We start from the raw sequence: 22,054 nt of genomic DNA, 5'->3' as shown, positions 1-22,054 counted from the left end.
TGGTTAAAAGCCCATTTTGGAACACTTTGAATCAGTGTGACAAGTCACTAACAAGTGATTAAATGAATCGGTTATTCTGAACACTTATTCTGTAAATTAACCATTACCATGCTGTAATAAGGGTGCATAGACAAGCCAGGTGACATGAGGTGAATCTAAACAGACTGTGTGGGAAAATTAACAACAGAAATTCCTTTAAAAACAACCATTGTATAATTCACAAACCAGGCACGGATGCTTTCAAGTGTCAAAACAGTTCATCACAGTTCATTCAAATGAAAAAAGAAAAAGAAATAGAAAGGTTCTACTTTTGCGAGCTGATGGAATGCGTGAGGATGTGAAGTTTTATGCCACTTCACTTCTCCGTTTCCTCACTTCTGCATAGACATTGAGATTCTGTTCACAAGCTTCCAACAGTGGTTCACATCACACTGAGTCATGTCACACCAATTTTTTTCCCAACCAGTATGCTGACAGAAAGTCTTTTGGGGTGAAGATTATGTAGTAGATTGTATTAAGCTGATGAAAACATACAAACCGAAACAAACAGCCTGTGCTTTGCAGTTGGTCGATTTAACTGAGTATTTAGGAAAGTGCTGTTCAGGAACGCTGTTTGGGGGCGGGATGCACCTGTGTGCTTACGGAGGTTATTATTCCAGACGTGGCTGACAGCCACAGCTGCCTTCCAGATGTTTATACATTATACAACTACATAAATGAAGTATCTGCTCCAATTAACCACAGTCTGCCATTGTCATTTGTAGTTTCAGAGGATTCTAGCTTTTATTTTTTATCACCCCCATGTGCACTTTCTCCCCTAGACCCTCTCTGCCTATGTCTTTCTGCCCATACACGAGCACATTAAAGGAACAGTGTAATCAGAAATGAAAACTGTGTAGTTGTTTTGCCCATGGAACACTAAACATGACATGAGGGTGAGTAAATAATGACATCATTTCATTTCTGGCTGAACTATTCCTTTACTAAATCACCAGAGACCAAGCGTGTGGAGAGGCAGAGAGAGGACAGCTTATTTCACTGCTAACTGGGAATGTCCATGGCAGGGATTGTGTGCATGTCCGAGCATGTGAAATTACAGCCCCCTGCACCATCACCCATCTCCGTGACCCATCTGAACACAGCCTGAACTACAGTACTCCAGCACCAGCAGAAAAGCCCCACATCCTCATCAAAAACCGCTGGAGGCCGCAGATGATGAATAGTGGCGCAGGATCTATTAATTCCCTGTAACAGTTCCTTTTTAGCTCTTCAGATTCCCAGCACTCTCGGCACGCTTAGCAGTGAAAGATGACGTGCTAAGCCAATGCTCTGCCGCCAAGCAGCTATGACTGTAATCAGGGAATACAATATGTCACCCTTTTAAACACCATGTATATAAGCCACTGAAAGCAAATATGAAAATATAGAACTGAGGCATTTCTGTGTTCTTAAAACTCTGTACCATGTCCAATCTGCATTTACTGACTTTAACAAAATACATTAAGAGACTAATGACCATAAAGAAGTTGTTTCATCAGATATCTTCTTTCCCTTTACTGCAGATGTCAGCCTGTGTTTTTAACAGGATGCTCACAATGTATTACCCTGAAATATCTCAATAGCATAGACAAAATAATATAGACAAAAACAGCTTGTGATGTTCACCAAGTATTGTTTAAAGGATCTTCTCTGAGGACACAGAGCAAACGAGAATACGGCAGTAACAGCAGTCTTTTAATTATTCATTATCAGATACGTTTCACATAGTCTAATCAGTTAGTTTTACAAATAATAGCACTAAATTAAATTAAAACAAAGTGCTTTTGTGTTTCATAAGCTTAGAGAATACAAGATCTGAAGCCACTTGTTTATAAAGAAGTACCGCTCAACAAGCGCACAAAGTCATCCCGGTGAATTGATTAAACCATTTTTAAGAAGACTGAACTTGGTGTCTAAAAAAAAGCAAGAACTGGAAACATGCCCCCTTGAAGCAATCATCGGTGTGCCACTGTAACTACAAATTTACAAAATTGACACTTTAATAATGGTGCTAAAGACTGTTAAGATATCTGTTAAATACCTGTCGTTTTTGTGGTGAGCAGTATTATCAACACTTCATAGCACTGTATAAGTAATTTTACACAGCGTGCTACAGGCTATACATTTTTGTGTACAGAAAAAAAAAACTCATGCATGAGTTAATAAATAAAATAAATGTTTATTTTTTTCATTTGAAGTACTAAAGTACTGAAATAAAGTAAAGCTAATTATAAAACAAATAAAGCAGTTTATGTATTATTATATCTATTTTATTAAAAGCTTATAACCAAATTACTTAAACTAAAAATAGAAATATAAAAATAAAAATTATTTATATTAAATTTGTTATAGTTTTATCATTTTAATAATTTTAAAATCATAAATTTCAAATTATAAAAAAAAAAATTCCTAATGCTGTCCATGATTAAACAGGCTCTTTTCAGTATCACTTCTGTTTATAAGCCACAATCTAATTCTGTTTACACTCTACAGACCTGAGCTTACAGACCTGTTGCTATGATAACAACTCTGAGATGAACTTCGAATAATGTAACTATTCAAGACCTGAGCATCACATCAAGAATTAAATCGAGAGAACTCTAACTCAAACCAAATGATACGATTTAAAATAACAGCTGAATAGTTAGTCACCATAACTAAAATGCAAAAAGCTGGAAGCACCTGTCTGTGACATATTTTAGAGTCCTCTATAGTTTTCTACTCGTCTGACTCTTTTAAATGCATATAGCTCAGCATAAGTGGCACAGCAGAATCTTTACCGGTTGACACACTGCTATCATTTCATGATTTACATTGCCTTCCCTATGTCTCATCTTTATTTTTATTCAAAAGACCAGGAAATTAAAACATTCCTGCGTGCATCAAATGTTAAGATAATGCTCTCGGAAAAGATCGTTTGCTCTGTCTATTCTGTATGCAGCTGCTGTAATGAACTGTACACTTGTGAAACATCAGTTTGAAGTGTGTTTGTGCATGCAAATGCGTTCATTGTTTGTATCTGTGACCTGCTTACTAATGCGTGGGAGTATACACTTAACAAGTCAATGTCTAATAGAGTGACTCATTACTAGTGATTTTTATTCCTACGGCTGTTCAGTTTATTCAGCTATATTTGGAGAAAAAAAAAACAGCTCAGAGGTGACCGGAAACAATGTCCGAATATCACTCCGAGCTACCGTCGTAATGTATAATGCTGGAAAGTGTGCGACTCACCGTCCATCCGCCCCCATCAGTAGTCATGTCACAGAAAACCTGGAAGCCTTCTGGGTAATGTGTGGGGAACACAGAGTAGATACCATCCTCTCTTTGCCCGCTGGCATAGATGTCACTGCAATCCCTGGGTCTGGAACCTGCCAGAAGATACAACATGCCAGCATCATCAATCTACATTCCATGCCAAACCATAACTGCATCTGTTTTTACATTTTTTGAGAAACCCTTTCGAGGTACGGCGTGAGACAAGAAAGCTTCAGACCTCAAATCTGTCATCTCAAGCCAGCTGTCTAAGCAGTGGCATGTCGCTTTCACACTGCGAGAAAGATTACGAGGGAATAGGTATGAAACCATTCTAGGGCTCATTAGGGCTGGCTGCAGACTTGAGAATATGTGACTAATGAGAAGGTTTTTTTATTTATTTTTACCTTCTCCACCGGCGCAGCCCTTGGGCCGGACGCTGTGTACCGGAGCCCTCTGCAGATCTGCCTTGAGACGGCTCTTGATGTTTCCGGTTTCCTTCTGCATGGAGCTAAGCGCGTCGCTCACAGAGTTCACCACTTTCACCATGTTGATCTGGCTCTCTGACAGCAGCTGGAGAGAGAGAAAGCAGAGGAAAGTTTAAAGGACAGAGGATGACACACATGATCCATTTCTTTCACTGAAGCTCTTAAGAGTCACATACTTGTTTGTTTAAATCAGCCTGACAAATCCTTTAGTACAAAAATGTTTGAGCTATAGTGCAAAGTGAAACACATATTTTGATTCACAGGTTTTTGTAGATACCACCCCCCCCCCACACACACACACACACACACAAACACTTACACACACACACAAACTAAATACTGTATATGTTGATGTTTAAAGAAGTATATTTGTATTATAATTTATTGAACAGAAATATGGATATAATCATTTTAGTATTGCTATAATTTATTGTATTTATAGTTTAAGGTTTTAATACTTTTTAAATTCAAATTAAAATCACTCATATTAATTCAAATATTTCCAACATTAAAACATGTTACCAAAATACTATTTTCAAATATTGATTTTTTTTAAACAATTCTAATAAAATTCTAATACTATATATTATCATATTTATTGGTTAAAACTAGTGGTGGGCCGTTATCGGCGTTAATGTGCTGCGTTAACGTGAGACCCCTATCGTGCGATAAAAAAAATATCGCCATTAATCTATTCTTAAAGTTGGGTTGGGAGCTGGGTCTATACTATGCAAGCAATGATGACTTTCACCTTGATATTTTAGCGTGGATGTATACATAGCCGAATTGCTCTGTAGGGGGCAAAAACGAGTCTTCGAACCTGTGTGTATGCCTACTGTGAAATTACCTCATCAAACGTGACGTGCTAACATGGATGCAGCTAAGATGCCGCCGGGTTTGCTTCAGGGAATTTTTTTCCCAATGGAAACCTCAACAAGATGCACGCCTGTTTCACACATACCGTCTGCAGTGCGTATGCAGTCCGTGTGCGTTACGTATGTGGTGCAGAAGCAGCATGGACTTGATGTGCTTTCACACAGGATGCGTTTGCAGTCCGCTACTTGGTACGTGAACGATCGCTGCACTGCTGCAGACGCACCGCTCCTGGAACGCACTGATGGACCGCAACTGGATGAACACTGGAATCCGTTAAAATGGGTGCATACAAAAATACAAAAAGCATACACACTGTAGACGGAGTATGTGTGAAACAGGCATAAGGTTGTTTGCAACTTGTGCAATGTGGAATTAGTTTACAGCTTTCTCAAGCACTTGAGAAAGCACCTTGTGATGCATTTTTGAAACAGGAGATGAGCCCCTGGTCTAATGCACCACCTGTCTTGAGAAACCTGTTCTCAAAGACTTACTTTTAGTCATTATTTTATTTGGGTAGCACACATATTCTGAATGCCTTAGGCAGAATTCAAATGAGCCATTTTAATCTAGATTAATTTCAATATTACAGTGAGATTAATCTAGATTTAAAAAAAAAAATCTATGCCCACCACCAGTTAAAACTATTATGAAATATAAATCATTATCATTATTATTACTACAGCTATTATGTATAAATATATTTACAAAAAAAACAAACAAAAAAAAAACATATAATTATACTTTTATACTTACAACATTAAACCAGGATCCCAAAATAGTATAATATTCTTTATAAGACTCTTATGCTCACCAAGGCTGCATTTATTTGATCAAAAATACAGTAAAAATTGCAATATTATGAAATATTTGTTCAATTTTACAAATCTGTTTTCCATTTGAGTATATTTTGTAATTATTATTTAAATGTGATTTATTGCAAATGTACATTTATTCAGCAGCCATTACTCCAGGCTTCAGTGTCACATGATCTTTCAGAAATCTGCTGCTCAATAAACATTTCTTATTATTATCAATGTTGAAAAATTGCTTGCTGCTGCAATTTTGTTGCATCATACCCGGTTTGAACATGATTTTTTTCAGCATTTCTGTGCCACTATGACAGTTCTTTGGTTGACTCTGGCCTTTTCTAAAAGGCTGGCTTAAACTATAACAACAATGGAGTCTCTGTATCAGCATGTGGTCCCCGGTACTGCATTAAAGTAACAGGTGCACTATGCTGCACTTCACTGATAGCGCTTCAGTTTTGCGGGCTCAAGGCCAGTGGGTCTGGAAACCACTCGGTTTGAGTTTCCCAGACAGCTCTCTTTACTGCCTGCATCAGCAAAGCTGCTGAGGTCACCTCGATGAAGAAAAAAAATAAAAAATACCTTGATTCTGAGTGAGGAAAACTGTCTGCCTTTCTCCAAGGACAGGTCTTTGTGTCTCAATCATCAAACATCATGAATCAACGTGGCACTTGAGTATGTAGGAAGCTCAGTAGGCGATTAGCAAAAATTAGCCCTATGACACATGAAAGTGTAAAGCTCTCCTTTGGGGTGAGAAGGCGCTTCAAGTTCTTTGAGAGTGTGTCGTTATCAAGTCTGCATGTGCACATATGTCGCTGTGACAACACTGCAAGCTAAGTTCGAGTTGGTGTGTGTGTGAACTCGCTTGAAGTTGATAACGGCTGACGCACAGTGTGGATGGTTGGGACATTATCACTCGCAGCTCTCGACAACTCGTTTGCTTCAATATGCTGCCATAGCAACAATCATTACGTGGCCAGCTCAGCATTAAAAAAAAACTTATGTGTATGATAAAAAATGTATGTCCCTCAAAGTACAATGCACTCCATGCTCTTACCTCTAACTAACCCGTTTGTCCAGTGTCTTGAACTTCTTGGCATTCACTCGACGGGACGCAATACCTCAGTCACCACTTCTACTCGAAACATTGCCTCACTTTCATTAAAGCACACAGCAGGAAACTAGCAATTAAAAGATCCCGGACTTCAAAACTCACCTTGAACTATCAATTTCAATAGCTGTGTTTGGAAATGAACCCTACAACTTCTTGAATGCTGTACTGTACAGAATGTATTTTATACTGCATATATGTGTTTTAAAAAAAGTATTTGAAACAAAAACAACAGGCATTATTCCATGATAAATGTTTCTGAGACTGTGTACATGCACCAGAATATCCTGAAATTAATCAGAATTTGCTCAAATCTGTACTGTAAATAGGTTTGCAAACTTTCCAGAAATTTGGAAACTTCCCAGGATTTTTTTGGAAGCTTCCAGAAAATGTTGGGAATGTTCGGGAACTTTATTCAAAATAATAAGATATAAATAATAATAATAATAATTTATGTATTATTATTTTGAATAATCACAGTAACAGTTCATTAACTGTATCTGTGCATGCCCAAACTAAGATAATTGAAAGAGATTTTAGATACAGGTAGTTAAAAAGTCAAGTTATTGAAGAAACACATTTTTGGAATGCGGAGGACATTCAAACATTTCATATGTTAAAAGAAATATCATCCTGCTCTTGTACTAATGTTAAAAACATGAATGAGAATTAATGCGTTAGCTAAAGTTCTGCTCAAAATGAAAGCAAAATAAACTGCAAAAAGTGCATCTTATGTATTTCCGGAAAAAAAGGAGGAAATGAGCATGCATGTTTTTAATATATTTAGATTGTGCTGATTATATTTATGCTAGAAGATTCCATTAAATTTTAATCTAAAAAATTATATGCATGTAAACAACATTATCACCATATGACCTCATCATCACATTGCATCTGCTAGCATCTCGTCAAGCGCACTGCATTGTGGGATGTCATATTCAACACATATTCAGCAAACTCTGGTTTATAAGGCAAATGCAGCAGGTCATGCAGTTATTTTATGCGACCATATACTACAGAAATAGCAAGAGCAGGAAGGCAGTTAGCTGTTATGAACATAGCCAATGTCACAGCATGGTACCGGCTATATAAGTGCCCAATGACTGCACTTCTACCCGAGGTCTGTATATGTTCATTCCTCTTAAACTGTGATAAGAGATGATGAAGGGGAAATTAACTAAGGTTAAGAGTCTCGTGCCAAAGCATTTTAGCAGATAAAGAGACACAGATAGCCCTGTTTAAAATAAGCGCTGTCTGGCCCATTTGTCATCTCCATGCTGGACCAGGACATCAATGGCATAAACATTATTTAAAAGAAATTTGCTTCCTGTTTGAAGGGCTTTCATTAATCACTGACATATTCGAACACGCTTCCTCTGCTAGACTCTGTATCATCAATAATCTCGCCAACAGAGTATGCATCCAAGTTTGGAACACAGCTCTTAGCTTTGGAAATGACTGATGATAGATCAAAGGCGAAAGATTAATAAGCACAATCGAACAGGAGGAGACCAAAGGGAAAAACTGTGCTGCTTGCTGACACATCAAAACTTAAAAATCTTAGTATGCAAATGACTGAAAACACAGGATTCTGCAGTCATGTGAACTGAACATTTCCTATAGACTGTGCATTCATTTTTTAATTCTCTACAATAATGTCTTTCAGATAATGGCATTGTTAAGTTATTTAATGTCAACGTCAAGATTTACCAATAAATTATAATAAGAAATTGCACTAAAAAGTAATTGCACATTTTTGAACACGTAAGTCTCACTTAAAATGTTTGAATGCCATTGCATTAGAAACAAATTGATATCTGAATAATTAAATGAATTATTAATAATAAATTTACCATTTTAAAGCTAACAAACCTTGTTTTATTAAATATCTTGGTTAAAAAGTGTTTTTGGGTTATATTTCTTTAAAAATAAATGTAACCTGGTTTATTATTTTGTATTCTAAAGCAAAACATTTTTAAGTTTTGACATTTTGAGTTCAGTGTTCAAATACTTTGATACTTTAATCCAAATTATAATTAGAAATTGTAATATTTATAATTAAAGGTCACACAGAAAAGAAAAGTCTGCCTTCCAATAAATAAATAAAATAATAAATAAATATTATTATTACTATTATTTTATTCATTTATTTATTTTATTCTTTTTTTTATGACAGAATGTTATTTTCTGGGTGCTCTTTAATTATAAATACTACAATTATAATGTAAAATTTGTGAATTTTAAAAACAATAAATGATAATCTTTTTGCATCTCAGGTTTTAAATAACACTATCCATTCAGTGTTTATTTTCAGAGATTTTAAGGTTCTTTTAAGAGAGAGTGAAAGTATAATTAAATAATCAAATAATTTACAACAATGTCATTGTCCAGGCATAACAACAATCACAAAAGCAAGTTACATCGAAACAAATTTTTCATTCGAGACAACATCCTAGCGTTTTGCAGCAGACGACAGATGTGATTTTGCCAGGAGAAAAGTGTCAGCATGTATTAATTTTAAAATCTGGCTGACAGATGAGTCAACATTTCCTTCCTCCACCCACCTTCCAAAGCAAAGGGCAAAAGAAAGTGGTCTCTTTTCCAAAAGTTTATTGTAAAGAAAGAAAGGCTGCAAGCATCTCTCTTCACAGAGCAATTTCCCCTGGCAACCACTCTAATGAGTCTACACTTATAATTAACAAACAAGTTTTAATAAGGTCCTGTAGCAGGACTAATGTGCTCTCCTGCTAACCAAATTGGTTTAAAAAAAGATTTTCAGAGGGTACCTGCTATTTACAAAACTATGGTTTCCTGACACACTGAACATGGGTGTTAAGAGGCTGTTAAAATGGAATAGTGAGGCGCAAACTTCCCCCAAATGCACGTTACTGATCTCCTGCCACCTCAGATGTGCTGAAAACTCTGTGGCCGTGACAGTGACCTAGTTGTGAGCCTTCTGGTCTCAACAAGTAGAGAGAAATGGCAGGCACTTGTGCTTTATACTGGAAACAAATTTATTATTTATTAATTTTTTTAAGATGGAAGTTAATTTCCCTTTTAGTTGGTCACTACAAGTCACGTCATGACCGATGAAATGGGATCTCGCTTAGAGAGACCAATCTACTTCGAGTGTAAACTAAACGAGCCAATGGATATTTGCATGCGAGGATTGCATCCAGTTGCTGCTGATCACCGGGTGATCATAAAAAGGCAGTCGGTGCAACGCATACTAGCTTTTCGCTTCCGAGCAGAGCAAAAAACATCGTTCTGCTCCTACCAAACGGAATTTATAGCAGCCATTACTCTAGTCTTATAAGATCCTTCAGATATCATAAATCTTAAATATCAAAAAAGTTTTTTTCGAGTATGGCTCTGTGTGACGTTAGATGGAGCGGAATTTCCTTATATGGGTCCTGTGGGCACTTTTGCCGGAAGAGCGCTTGCTCCCGTATAGCGAGGCTGAGCACAGACATTTCACTGATCAGAGCGATTCACTGATCAGAGCGAGAGCGTCGCGAAAAGTCACAAAAGAAGTGTGTTTTTGGTTGCCAGGGCAAGACAACCCTGCACAGATTACCAAAAAAAAAAACAGCATTAAGGGACCAGTGGACGGAGTTTATTTTTACAGAGCATCAACGGAGTTGTGCAAGTGTTTTTGTTTGTTCCCTGCATTTCGAAGATGCTTGTTCACAAGGCCCAGTTTGACGATGGATTTCCGTATCGTTTATTTCTTAAGGATGATGCAATCCCAAGGAAAAAGGGTCACGATCGTGTGTTGGAACCGCAGGCGGTGAGTAAAACTGCTTCAAATATCTCTGCCTCCTTGTTAGTGCGTCCCCTCCCATCGGAGACCCGGGTTCGAGCCCCGCTCGGAGCGAGTCGTTACTGCTGCTGCTCTCGTTCAGTTTCAGCCTCTGGATCTGATTCTGGATCATAAATAAACGGCTGAATCTGACTGTAAGCCATGGTTTGTTTTGGGTGATGGGTCTTCCCTCACGGTAATGTCACAACTTCCACATGCTCTCAACGCAAAAGCCTATTCGCGCTCATGATTCTTTAGCTCCGCCCACACGTCACGCCTCCAGCCGGTCGTGTTTTTCCGGGAAAAATCGGTACAGACTATCTTTCTCTTATGAATATAATAAAACTAAAGACTTTTTGGATTTATGAAGGATGCAGTACTACTCTATATGTACTCAAGATTAACAGGAAATTGAGTGAAAACGAGCATTTCACCCCCCCTTTAATATTTTTGTGGAAACCATAATATATATATATTTTTTTTTTTTCAGTATTATTTGATGAACGGGACATTCAGTAGAACTTCATTTAGTTTCAATAGAAATATTTTTAAAAAATTGTAAATGCCTTTACTGTCACTTTTGATAAATGTAACACATTCTTGTTGAATAGAAGTATTAATTTAAGCTGCGGTAGGTAACTTTTGACGCTCTAGCGGTTAATAAACAGAACTGCTTGCGTCTTGCGGAAGAACATTGTAGCCGGAACTACTTCTCTCTGTTTATGTCTATGAAGAATCACAAAGGTACTGGGTTACTCCGCCGCGGTATCCCCGAAGCAATCTAAAATAGTCCGAATATAAACACTTATTATAGGTGTACCCTAGTGATTCAGGACAAGCCAAAAAAACGGTTTGGAAAATGGATTCATGGTGTACTCGCTTGTTATATATATTTTTCTACATTTTGAACACAAACAAAGTTATGGACCGCAGCTCTGATTGGTTGTTTCTTAACGAGAGCGATGGAGTTTCTGCAAATGGCAATAGGACCACTGGGAGGAGCCAGAGGAGCTTGATTTTTTTCACAGATTATCTGTCTCATATTCTACTGTCAGGACATAATGACAGGTTTAATAAATATGTAAAAAATATATTTTTACAAAAGTTACCCACTGCAGCTTTAAGTATTAATAATTAAGTTTTTTTTTTTTTTTTATTACTGAATTTGTATATATCTGAATATTTTGCAGTAAACTTATATTTGATAATTAAGAACATAATTTATATACTTTAATACATACTAAAGTATATACAGGAATAAACTACATTTTAAAATATATTAAAAACAGATTCAAAGAAATATCAAAACACTGAAACAGAAAAAGCTGTTTTCCCTACAGTGTTTGACCAGTCGGTTACATACAGCTGTCTCTGTACATGAACAATTACTGTACCTTTAAAAATACATGATGCCTATTGTGATTTAATTTAGCTTAATTTACATAACATGATCAAATCCACTATTTTCTAGCAAGCACTGGGCAGATATTACATTTAATTTCATCTGTAGAAAGTAAACAGGTTATAGGCAGATCTAATCATATGAGCTCAGGATATCATGGTATACCTGCCATTAAGTTGTGAAATTACCCTTCAGAACTTTCATTTGGTATTCTTGTAATTCCGCTCAACGGCCTCATATTTGCTTTCAGATTTATCCTGAGGTTTTCAAGGAGAGAGTGTGCAAACCGGTTTATAGCTCCCATCAACCTAACCACGACAAGTGTATCCCTTGGGCTGAGAAATCCATCCATCCAGTTATCTCTGAGTCTGTGATAAATAATAAAAAGTTCCCATGATATTACCAGGCTGTATAGTCTAAACTCCACAAGGCTAAGCAATACAACCCCCTTTTCTCAACCCAATCATCCCTATTGATGGGAATGTGTTTTTTATTGTCTGGCCGAGGGAATCTAATGAAAGCATGGCCCTAGTTTACTGGCTGAATTCATAAACTGCTGATCTGAATGTAGCCGCAGATCCCATCTGTCTCTCATTCTGTCTCCCGCTCTCCAGAGCCAGGTCTGAAATGATGCTATCACATATCAGACACACAGGACACCTACGGTACTTTGATATATATTAAAAAAATACTGACAATCATAACATAATTTGACTGATCAGACTTGTAGTAGATTATCAAGACATCCCTACAACAAGGTGTTTAAAAAACTATTACTATGAAGGTACTATAAAACAGAGAAATAGCAGATTTGATGAAAATAAATAATATATTTGTCGAAATATATAACACACCTGTGATCTGTAAAAGTTTTACAGTAAAAAGCAGCACATCCAAATCTCAAAACAGCATATTCAAATATATACACAGACAACTGTATGTAATATATATTTTATATGCATTTTTGTTTTCAAGTTTCAAATGCCACTTGCTCAATTACTGCAGGATTACAGAAATACTAATGTAGGTCTTAGTTGCATTTTAAGTAGTATTATAAATCCTAATATATATAATATATATATATTAGAGGTGGGCATAGAATAATTTTTTTAATCTAGATCAGTGATACTCAAATCTGGCTCGCGAGATCCAGTTTCCTGCAGAGTTTAGCTCCGACTCCAATTAAACACACCTGCCTGTGATTTTCTAACGATCCTGAAGACACTGATTAGCAAGCTCATGCGTGTTTGATTAGGGTTAGAGCTAAACTTCGCAGGAAAGTGGATCTCGCGAGCCAGATTTGAGGATCACTGATCTAGATTAATCTCACTGTGATCTTGAAATTAATCTAGATTATTACAGTTTTGCTATATATATCAAAAATTATATCTGGTGTCTGAATAATTTTTGGTTTGACTGTTAAAACTACAAAGTAATTCAGTCAAGAGCAGTGAGTGATTTTCATTTTCATTTTCTTGGATTAACATTACAGCAGCTAATAGTTAAATTAGGCGCGGTCCCTTTAAGAGATGATGAACGCATCCAATAAAATCCACATCCCATTTTTTCCCTCAACTGTTTACTTTCACTTAAGAAATAACTGACAGTTTTTTCGAGCATAATTTCCAAGGTGGATATTTTTACATATTTTGTATGTATTTGAAAGCACAAGAGCAAAAATAAGCAAATTCTCTTTCTCTGCGTGAGCCCTGAACACCAGAACACCGCGAGGACTGAATTGGGCTCTTTCACATCTTTTTGTTTGTTCAAACGGTGATTTGTATTTGTTCGTTCAGGTGCAGGAGGGACTTTGAGGAGAACTTCGCAGAAGAGAGCTCGGTTCAGTGTCGCTGTCCGTGATAAGCGGCTCTCTCTCTCTCTCTGCAATGAACACAGCGCGCGAGTAACTAGCTACTCTGTTCAGCTTTTCTGCGCCTTGTGTTTGGATGATTTAATGTTTAAATCGACAAGCAGTAAGGCTTAAAAACATGTGAAAAAGATAAGCTTTCGTGACGATGCGCAGCAGTGGCCCGTCAACTGTCCTGAGCATCTTTTTAGGCTGTCCTCAGTCAGTGGGTTATATAAAATATCAAGGTGAAAGTCATCATAGCTTGATTAGTATAGATCCAGCTCCTAACCCAACTTTGAGAATAGATTAACGGCAATATTTTTTTTATCGCCCGACGCAGCACACAGCACGTTAACGCCGATAACGGCCCACCACTAATATATATATATATATATATATATATATATATATATATATATATATATATATATATATATATATATATATATATATATATATTATAATATATGTATATATATATATATATATATATATATATATATATATATATATATATATATATATATATATAGACATCATGTGGACGACTACATTCTCTGCTTGAATTTCTTGTGGTGTACCACATCAAATAAAGTCCTCCACTGTTTGACACCACTGAGCTCTGGTGCGTTTTGTCATCTCATCTTAAAATGCACTGTGAAAATGAGGTGCGTGCCTAGTGAGGGTGTTGGCATACGGCAGCGTAGTGTGAGCTCGATCCCCCGCTAGTTCCTGGGCAAGTCACTTCACTCAACTTGCAATTTAAAAAAAAGGAAAGGAAAGAGAGTAAAATAAAGACGGAGCTGTTCATCACATGGGAAAGCTCATAAAGAGCTTTAGTATGCCAACAACATATTGGAGGAAGAGATAAATGGTATCTTGTAAACACTAGGAGATTTCTTGAATGTTTGAGAAACCGAAGTATTTCAGCCTCAAATTACTGTCAAGGATAAATAATCTCTCCGTCTGCTGTAATCAGTGAGTGTTACACTCATAAAAGGTCATAAAGTTGGAGCTTGGGGACATTGTGAGTAATGGTGCTTGTGATTTTCTTTCACTCTTTCATCTTGACGATCCAAACGGTGCTGATGAAGGCTTTTACAACAATGACAAAGGTGAAGGAGAGGCAAGCAGTGTGGTAGGAATTTGATCCCAATTATTTTGGAACTGCTATAAGGAAAAGTTCAGCAAGATGCAAAATGTGATTTTCAAGTAGATGTCAAGGCCTGTTCACACGGAATCAGATGCCACACAGAAGCATAATATATATCAGAGCTGAGTTATTTTGAGAATGTGGAGAACTTGAATGGTGCACAACCCTGTATCTCGGTTCCCATAAAAATATTAAGCACTAAAAACTGTTTCTAAACATGGATAATTAGAAGGAACATTATTCATAATTGAGCACCAAATCAGCATATTAGATTGCTTTCTGAAGAATCACGTGACACTGAAGACTGGAATAATAGCTGCTAAAAATTCAGCAGAATTATGAACCGGAAGAGTCGCATTTAATTTTGCATTTCTCTGATTGACATGGCAATGAACATCAGAATGTATGTTGAAATAATAGAGTACAACTTGCTGAAATCTATCATGTCACATGTAATTGCTCAATCAATCTTTCAAGAGCGTAAAGACGTCAGTAAAACACCTAGTAAGCAACATCACATTATTGTCACATTTATCTCAGGAAAGTCATTGAATCTTCATAAATTCATTAGTCAGCTAGGAAAAAAATAAGCATTTTACTAAATATATCCACTATTTTACATATTCATATTTTTACTTTTACCTGTTGTCTTCATTATTTAATGTATATTTGAATAAATGTGTCATAAAAACTTGTTTAATTACAACCACGGATTAAATGTTTCAGAACCAACCTAGTGTAGAAAAATTATTCTGTTTTTAAAAAGTTGACATAAAAACTTCCTTACGTGAAACAAACTCGACTAGCTTGCACCGCTGTATGCAGTTATACAAGAAAAAGAAACAACCCACAATACTAAACATCAACACAGCAATTAACCATACACTAATTTGATCAAAAATAAACAAAACAAAAATAAGACGTAATTATTCTTTTCACCACAAAACATGTCGTTTTCTATGTAAATTAGGCTTAATATACTCTGCATTTACAAAACCTTTTTGCCTAGTGCTATTAACGCCACACTATTACTGGCCAAGGAAAGCAGACGGTTAACCAAATTTAGAATAGCTGTTCCATTATAACCAGGCATATATCCAGACCGAGTGAGGTGAGTTAGCCGAGTCAGGCACCTGCACCGCAGTAGTTGGGCAATACTGTACAGTATGCCAGATCGCATAGTGTGCAGCATTACCCAAAAAACTTATATTCAGAACCAGCCTGAAAGATGGTCGCATTTGCACGCTTATCTCATTTGCATAAACTCTTTAGTGTACCAAGTGCTAAAACAATACAAACAGTGCATGCAAATTAAACAGCGCTATCAACGGCGCCATTCATTCTTTGTGAATCCTCCAAGCATTGTTGTTTTTAAAATCTTGTTTTCTAAGTTCTTCACGCCAGAAATTCAGAATTGGTGCACACTAGAATTTGGCTCTGTGGATAATGCAATGACTACAAGTGACAGATTCATTTCAGCCCGTTTTGTTGTGTCTTCTCTTGGAGCGAACAGCGAAATTTCCCAAACTAACCTGAATAAGCCGGCCCTGTTCGGTCTGTAGAGTGCTGAGCTCATGTCCTATGTTGCTCTGGCCTTGTCTCAGCGCGTTGTACTCCATCTTCAGCTGACTGGCATGGGCGGACAGCTTGGCCACCTCCTCGGCCAGTTTAACAAGCAAAGCCCGGTCTTGCCCTTTCACTGACTTCAGATCAGTGTCATGGTCGGTGAGCGAGTGCAGCAATGAGGTCTGCACGCCTTCCAGACGCAGGAAGTTATTGTTGTAGTCAGGACAGTTGGGGTCAATGAAGATGTTGATGCGGGAGCCGTCGCCTCTCTCAATGGTTACCAGGGCATTACCCTCATCCTGGTTAGTGCTGATGAGAGGGGGGCCGTCGGGGCCACCGGGCGCTTGGTAATGGTTCATCAGAAGGATGATCCCGGTTACTGTGACAGCCAGTAACACAGCAACAAAGAGCAGGATGGTGCATAGGAGGTAGCTACAGCTCATCCTCTGTAGAAAAACAGAAAGAACGAGATACATTAGAATAAAGAAATAAAAAAACAAGTCTGAAAAGAAGCATTAAAATGACCAGCACAAAAAAGAAAAATTCTCTCTCATTTCAGTCTTAAATACAAATGTGTAAAGCCGATGCATAAGTAATACACTCTGATTAAACTTGACATACACTGATAACACAGATTCAAAAGTAGGTTCCCCAGCATGCTAATTTCTAAAAATCCCTGTTGAGCATTAAACATGCATGGAGATGCATCTTGAAAGTTTAATCTGCTATTATGTAATACCTGAAGACTCTTGAACGCATCAATTCAGGCTTTTCATAAAGGTGTTTATAAAAGATGGAAAATAAATTGTATTTGCTCAGTTTCCTAAGACCTAATCATCATCCCTTGCTCCAGATAATTTAAGTCAGGAAGATAGCATTCATAGCACATGAATGCAACCTCAACCAGTAGGAAACTCAGGGTTTTCTCTGAGCCCGGACTTTCAGAATTGGGGATTCCTTTGATAAAAAATTGTTGTGAATGCAAACTGATATTGGAAGTACTCACGTTTTCATTTTGAGCGCAATATTTAGTTTCCTCTAAATGTATTTTGAATAGCTGCTGTGCATTTCTGCATATTGAACCCTTTCCAACAGTAACTACATGGTTTTAAGATCTACATTCTCACAATAAGGACAGCATCCACTATTATTACAAAAGGTTAAAACGTCACTGATACTCAAGAAGGAAACATGATGCATTACGATCCCGGGGGTGGAAATATATATATAACGTTTTAAACAAATGTACACATATAAATCACTGAATATACATTATAAAACAGCTATGCAAATTAATATATTGTTTATTTCCATGCATTCCTCTTATTGTGCAATATAAATGTAGCATAAAGCTAAAACCTACATTAGGAGGAGTGGCAATAGATAATCTGTGAACACTTTACACTGATTTCTGTGACTGGCCAGGGCCCGAGCGGTGGGCTGGAATATAAACGACAAGATGAGCAGTGTTTCCTTTGAGGATCTAGAAAGGCAAATCCCACAGGGCAAGAGACTAGAAACTACAGACATAAGCCTTAAAGCTCGATATTACGGTTTGGTTAAGTGCCCAGAGTTGACAACTCTTTCATCTACGGGAGTGTGTGCCAGCTTGTGGACGTGTGTGTGTGTGTGTGTGTGTGCATTCGGCAACAAACACAGATATAACAAAAATTGAAGTGAAGAACATTTGATGGGAAACTAGGGAATGCCACGCAGGCACTGGAGAGCGCTTGCTTATCATTTTGCCATGTCTTTTTATTCAGGGGGAGCCTACATTGCTCGCCCTGCTGTTATACAAGTGCCACTTCAATATTCCACTTGACAGCGGGTGTCGGTCCTTCGCATGAGCTTCGAGTACATTTTGTATATTTATTTGTCACATTTTTACATATATGCTAGAGTGACTCAATGCCCATGTGCCATAGCGGCATTTATGATTTAAATTAAATCACAAACACTCAGGCTGAAGCGGCGCACAGCTGCAATAAGATATTTACAGGGACCAGCATTAAGGAATATTTCTGATCGCGTGAACTGTTCAGATTTCTATTTGCAAAGGTTATAAATGTAAAGATCATATATATCTAAAAAAATTTAAATATTACATTATTTTATATTCAGATTTACATTATTAATTAATGAATACATACTTTAAAAAATATTTTGTTTCATTTTTATTTGCAAAAAATAAAATGTAATTTTTTTCCCATCAAATGTTTTACTTGTTTTTAGAGAAAAGAAAAATTGTGATAAAAGATAATTTGCAATAAAAACTAAATTACAATTATTACAATTACTACAATTATTCAGAAAAACAAGAAAAAAGTGGCATTTATGGCAAAACAACAATGATATTCAAATCCATAAAATAAATTAAAACTATGTTAGAAATCTATTTTTGAAATGTTAGCCAACTCAATAATTTAACCTACTTGACAAGTTTTACAAATAATTTAAAACAGGTTTAAAATGTGTATTTTTTACACCAAATGCAACCAAATGTCACAGAAATCCAAAAGCATCTTTGGATAAAAGCGTTTGCCAAGTATGTAAAAGTAAATAAGGTGGTCCTACATTTCCATGTGAAGTTAAATCATTAAGTGCTGTACACTCTCATATACACAGACACACACACCCACAAACGCAATAAAAAGACACATACCCTCTGAGATTTTGATTTAAAAGTCACTGCAGTGAATAACAGCCCCTGCTCTCAAGCTAAATTTCCAGTGAAACACATCTAAATTTACAATGACCGTGTCTGTCCCGAGTAATGGATATATTACTTTGCAGAGAATATTGTATTTCCATACTTGTGATAAAGTGTATCTTTACAAGACACCTATGTACATAAGAACAAGTGCAGCCTGGTGAAGAGGGCTCTATTCCCACACCGAGTGCACACACTGTCATATTTATTTTAAAGATAATTAATGTGCACAAAAGACACCAGCCTACTTCATCATGCAGCAGCAGTTGAGAGTGGTCTCAGATCAATTTGTTACAATAAAGCAACAATACCTGCTGTCTACAGGAATTAGCCGGGCTTATATCTGACCCCTCCACTGTGATCGAAATGCATACAGCCGGGCAGCAACCAAAAAGACTGGAGAAGCCCTGCAAGAAAATCCTTGCTGACAAAATGAGGCAGTATAAGTGCGTCTATTCTATGTACAAGCGCACCATCAATCTTGCTCTTCTTCATTGTGATAGAACCTCTCTACTGGTGTTTAGGAGAAAAACGAGGGTTCGTAAACATTCGGTCGCCATACCATGACCTGCATCTTAACTAGATGGCGGGCCCTGACCGTGACCGTCTTCTGGGATGTCTACGCACCTTTACTTCCCTCTCACACTCTAGTGGGCAGCGGGTAGTTAGATGCCCCCTGAACAGACACAGGTTGAGATTAGAGGGCCATGCTTAGCTGAGCACAGACAATATTTGATAAGGGCTTTTCTCTGTTGCTCTGAGACAAGGCTTTTGTATGAGGAGAGGTGAAACAGAAGAATCGGCGAACAAAAACAGTGCCACATTCTTTTCAACGCCCTCCTTAGACCTGTAAGACCCACAGCGGATCGAAACTGATACCAGCTGCAGGAACCAAGAGGGAGGTCAAGTGCATTGACACACTGAAAAATAGCACATGACAGAGCCGACGATTGCTTATTCGGGGAGATGTAGGCTCTTCTCTTGACATTGGCCTACGACAATGAAGATGCAAAAGAAAGAAAGCATCACCTGGCTATAAGAAACTAAAACTATAGTAAGATCAGTAAGAAACAACAATAAGATATGTTATTATGTTATTATTTCATTAATTCACATATGCTCTAATTCAGAGTTGTGCAAAATCCAGAAACTGGCTTCTTTTTCAACTAATGAGTGTAAATTTTAGTTTAATTGGCCGCACGCCACAGGAAATTGATTTAGAATGTCAGTGGGAAAGAGAGAAAAGATATATAGAATTATTAAGTATGGAAAAATATAAAAAAAACTGTTTGCTACCTCAACTCAGACTAATTTCAAATTCATTCATTCATTCATGCATTCATGACCTCTAGACTGGACTATTGTAATGCACTTCTAGGTGGTTGTCCTGCTTCGTCAATAAACAAGCTACAGGTAGTCCAAAATGCAGCAGCATTTTAACTGTTTTAACTGTTTAACAGTTAGAGTCCTTACGAGGTCAAGAAAATATGATCATATTACCCCAATTTTACAGTCTCTGCACTGGCTACCTATTAAGTTCCGTATCAGTTACAAATTATCATTACTTACCTATAAGGCCCTAAATGGTTTAGCTCCAGCGTACCTAACTAGCCTTCTACCACGTTACAACCCATCACGCACCCTAAGGTCACAAAACGCTGGACTTTTGGTCGTTCCTAGGATAGCAAAGTCCACTAAAGGAGGTAGAGCTTTCTCACATTTGGCTCCAAAACTCTGGAATAGCGTTCCTGATAATGTTCGGGGTTCAGACACACTCTCTCTGTTTAAATCTAGATTAAAAACACATCTCTTTCGCCAAGCATTCGAATAATGTATCTTTTTAATTGTGAGTGTAGTCGCATCTGATCAAAGGTGCTTTTTTATTTATTAGCTTGGGTTAAACTAATTTTACTTTGTTGGATCAGCAGCTATGCTAATGATGTCTGTATTTTGTTTCTATGTTTCGCCACGGGATTTACATACAGATGATGCTAACCCTGAATCAACAAACAGAACTAACAATTATTGCTAAATGTGTGACTGAATCATATAATAACTTAATTAATAATATTGATAGTTCATCGTCTAGCTGACTACGTCTTGTATTATTATTATTATTTTTATTTTTTCTAAAATCCTGTCAAATGTGCACAAACTACTAGCTACTACTAAATATTGTAGAAACATAATTTTCTGTAAAGTTGCTTTGTAACGATTTGTTTTGTAAAAAGCGCTATACAAATAAACTTGAATTGAATTGAATTGAATTGAAATTCAGGCTTTCTCAATTCAATTCTGAATGGCGGACAGCCTTGATATCCTATAAAGTTTCAGAATACATCAAGGAAGATCCTTCAAGGATCCTTAGGAGAGGGGCATCTATTAGAAATCACATCAGCTTGTCAATCAAATCAAATCAACCACTTGACCGCCTTAGGGTTATTCTATTTTTGTGTTTGTTTGTTTGTTCGTCTAAAGAAACATCTGAGAAAAAGTTTAAATATAATTGAATAACTCCATTAAGTCTCCAGAGCTTTGAAAAAGCAACCTCCAAAGACTAAAAATTTCACTCACAATTAGTTTAATTGTAGGTTATATAAGGTGAGATACCAGGGAAAACTTTTGAATGGTCTTCTCTATTCTTGAAAAATAGGACTCTCTTTTTGGAAGAGTAAGCATCCTACCTTTGAGAGAAATATGGTTTAACCACAATTCAATCAATACTAAGAAAACAACCCTGAACCTCATTGAGTTTGTGTGTCCTTCTAATCTTATACTCTGAACTGCCTCAGGTTTATATTGGTTTTCAATGAATGCACGTATTCTAAAGGGTTCTCAATACAATGAACATCCAGGCATTTTCAATAGTGATTCACAGTCTGTTCAGCATAGCTTCACTGTAAGGGCAAAGCTTTTAAAATCACTTTTTAGGTGCCATAGGTTCTAATATGCGAATACAATAATGTTGTTGCAAACATGACCTTAAAACTAGCCATG

General features: G+C 36.9%; 1 protein-coding gene across 2 annotated transcripts in view; it reads right to left on the bottom strand.

The window, feature by feature from the left end:
* Nucleotides 1-22,054, bottom strand: part of LOC128018891 (fibrinogen C domain-containing protein 1-like) — a 101,497-nt gene that overhangs the window by 60,843 nt on the left and 18,600 nt on the right. For both annotated transcript variants that reach the window (XM_052604753.1, XM_052604752.1), the window contains exons 2-4: nucleotides 16,314-16,793; nucleotides 3,702-3,867; nucleotides 3,274-3,410 (exon numbers count right to left, since the gene is read on the bottom strand). In XM_052604753.1, coding sequence (XP_052460713.1) covers nucleotides 3,274-3,410; nucleotides 3,702-3,867; nucleotides 16,314-16,793 — 783 coding nt within the window. The remainder of the gene's footprint in view (nucleotides 1-3,273; nucleotides 3,411-3,701; nucleotides 3,868-16,313; nucleotides 16,794-22,054) is intronic.

The sequence above is a fragment of the Carassius gibelio genome, chromosome A8 (assembly GCF_023724105.1).
Source record: "Carassius gibelio isolate Cgi1373 ecotype wild population from Czech Republic chromosome A8, carGib1.2-hapl.c, whole genome shotgun sequence".
NCBI classification, from domain to species: Eukaryota; Metazoa; Chordata; class Actinopteri; order Cypriniformes; family Cyprinidae; genus Carassius; species Carassius gibelio.
The sequence above is the reverse complement of the archived record's forward strand: the minus strand, read 5'-3'. Positions and strand labels throughout refer to the sequence as shown.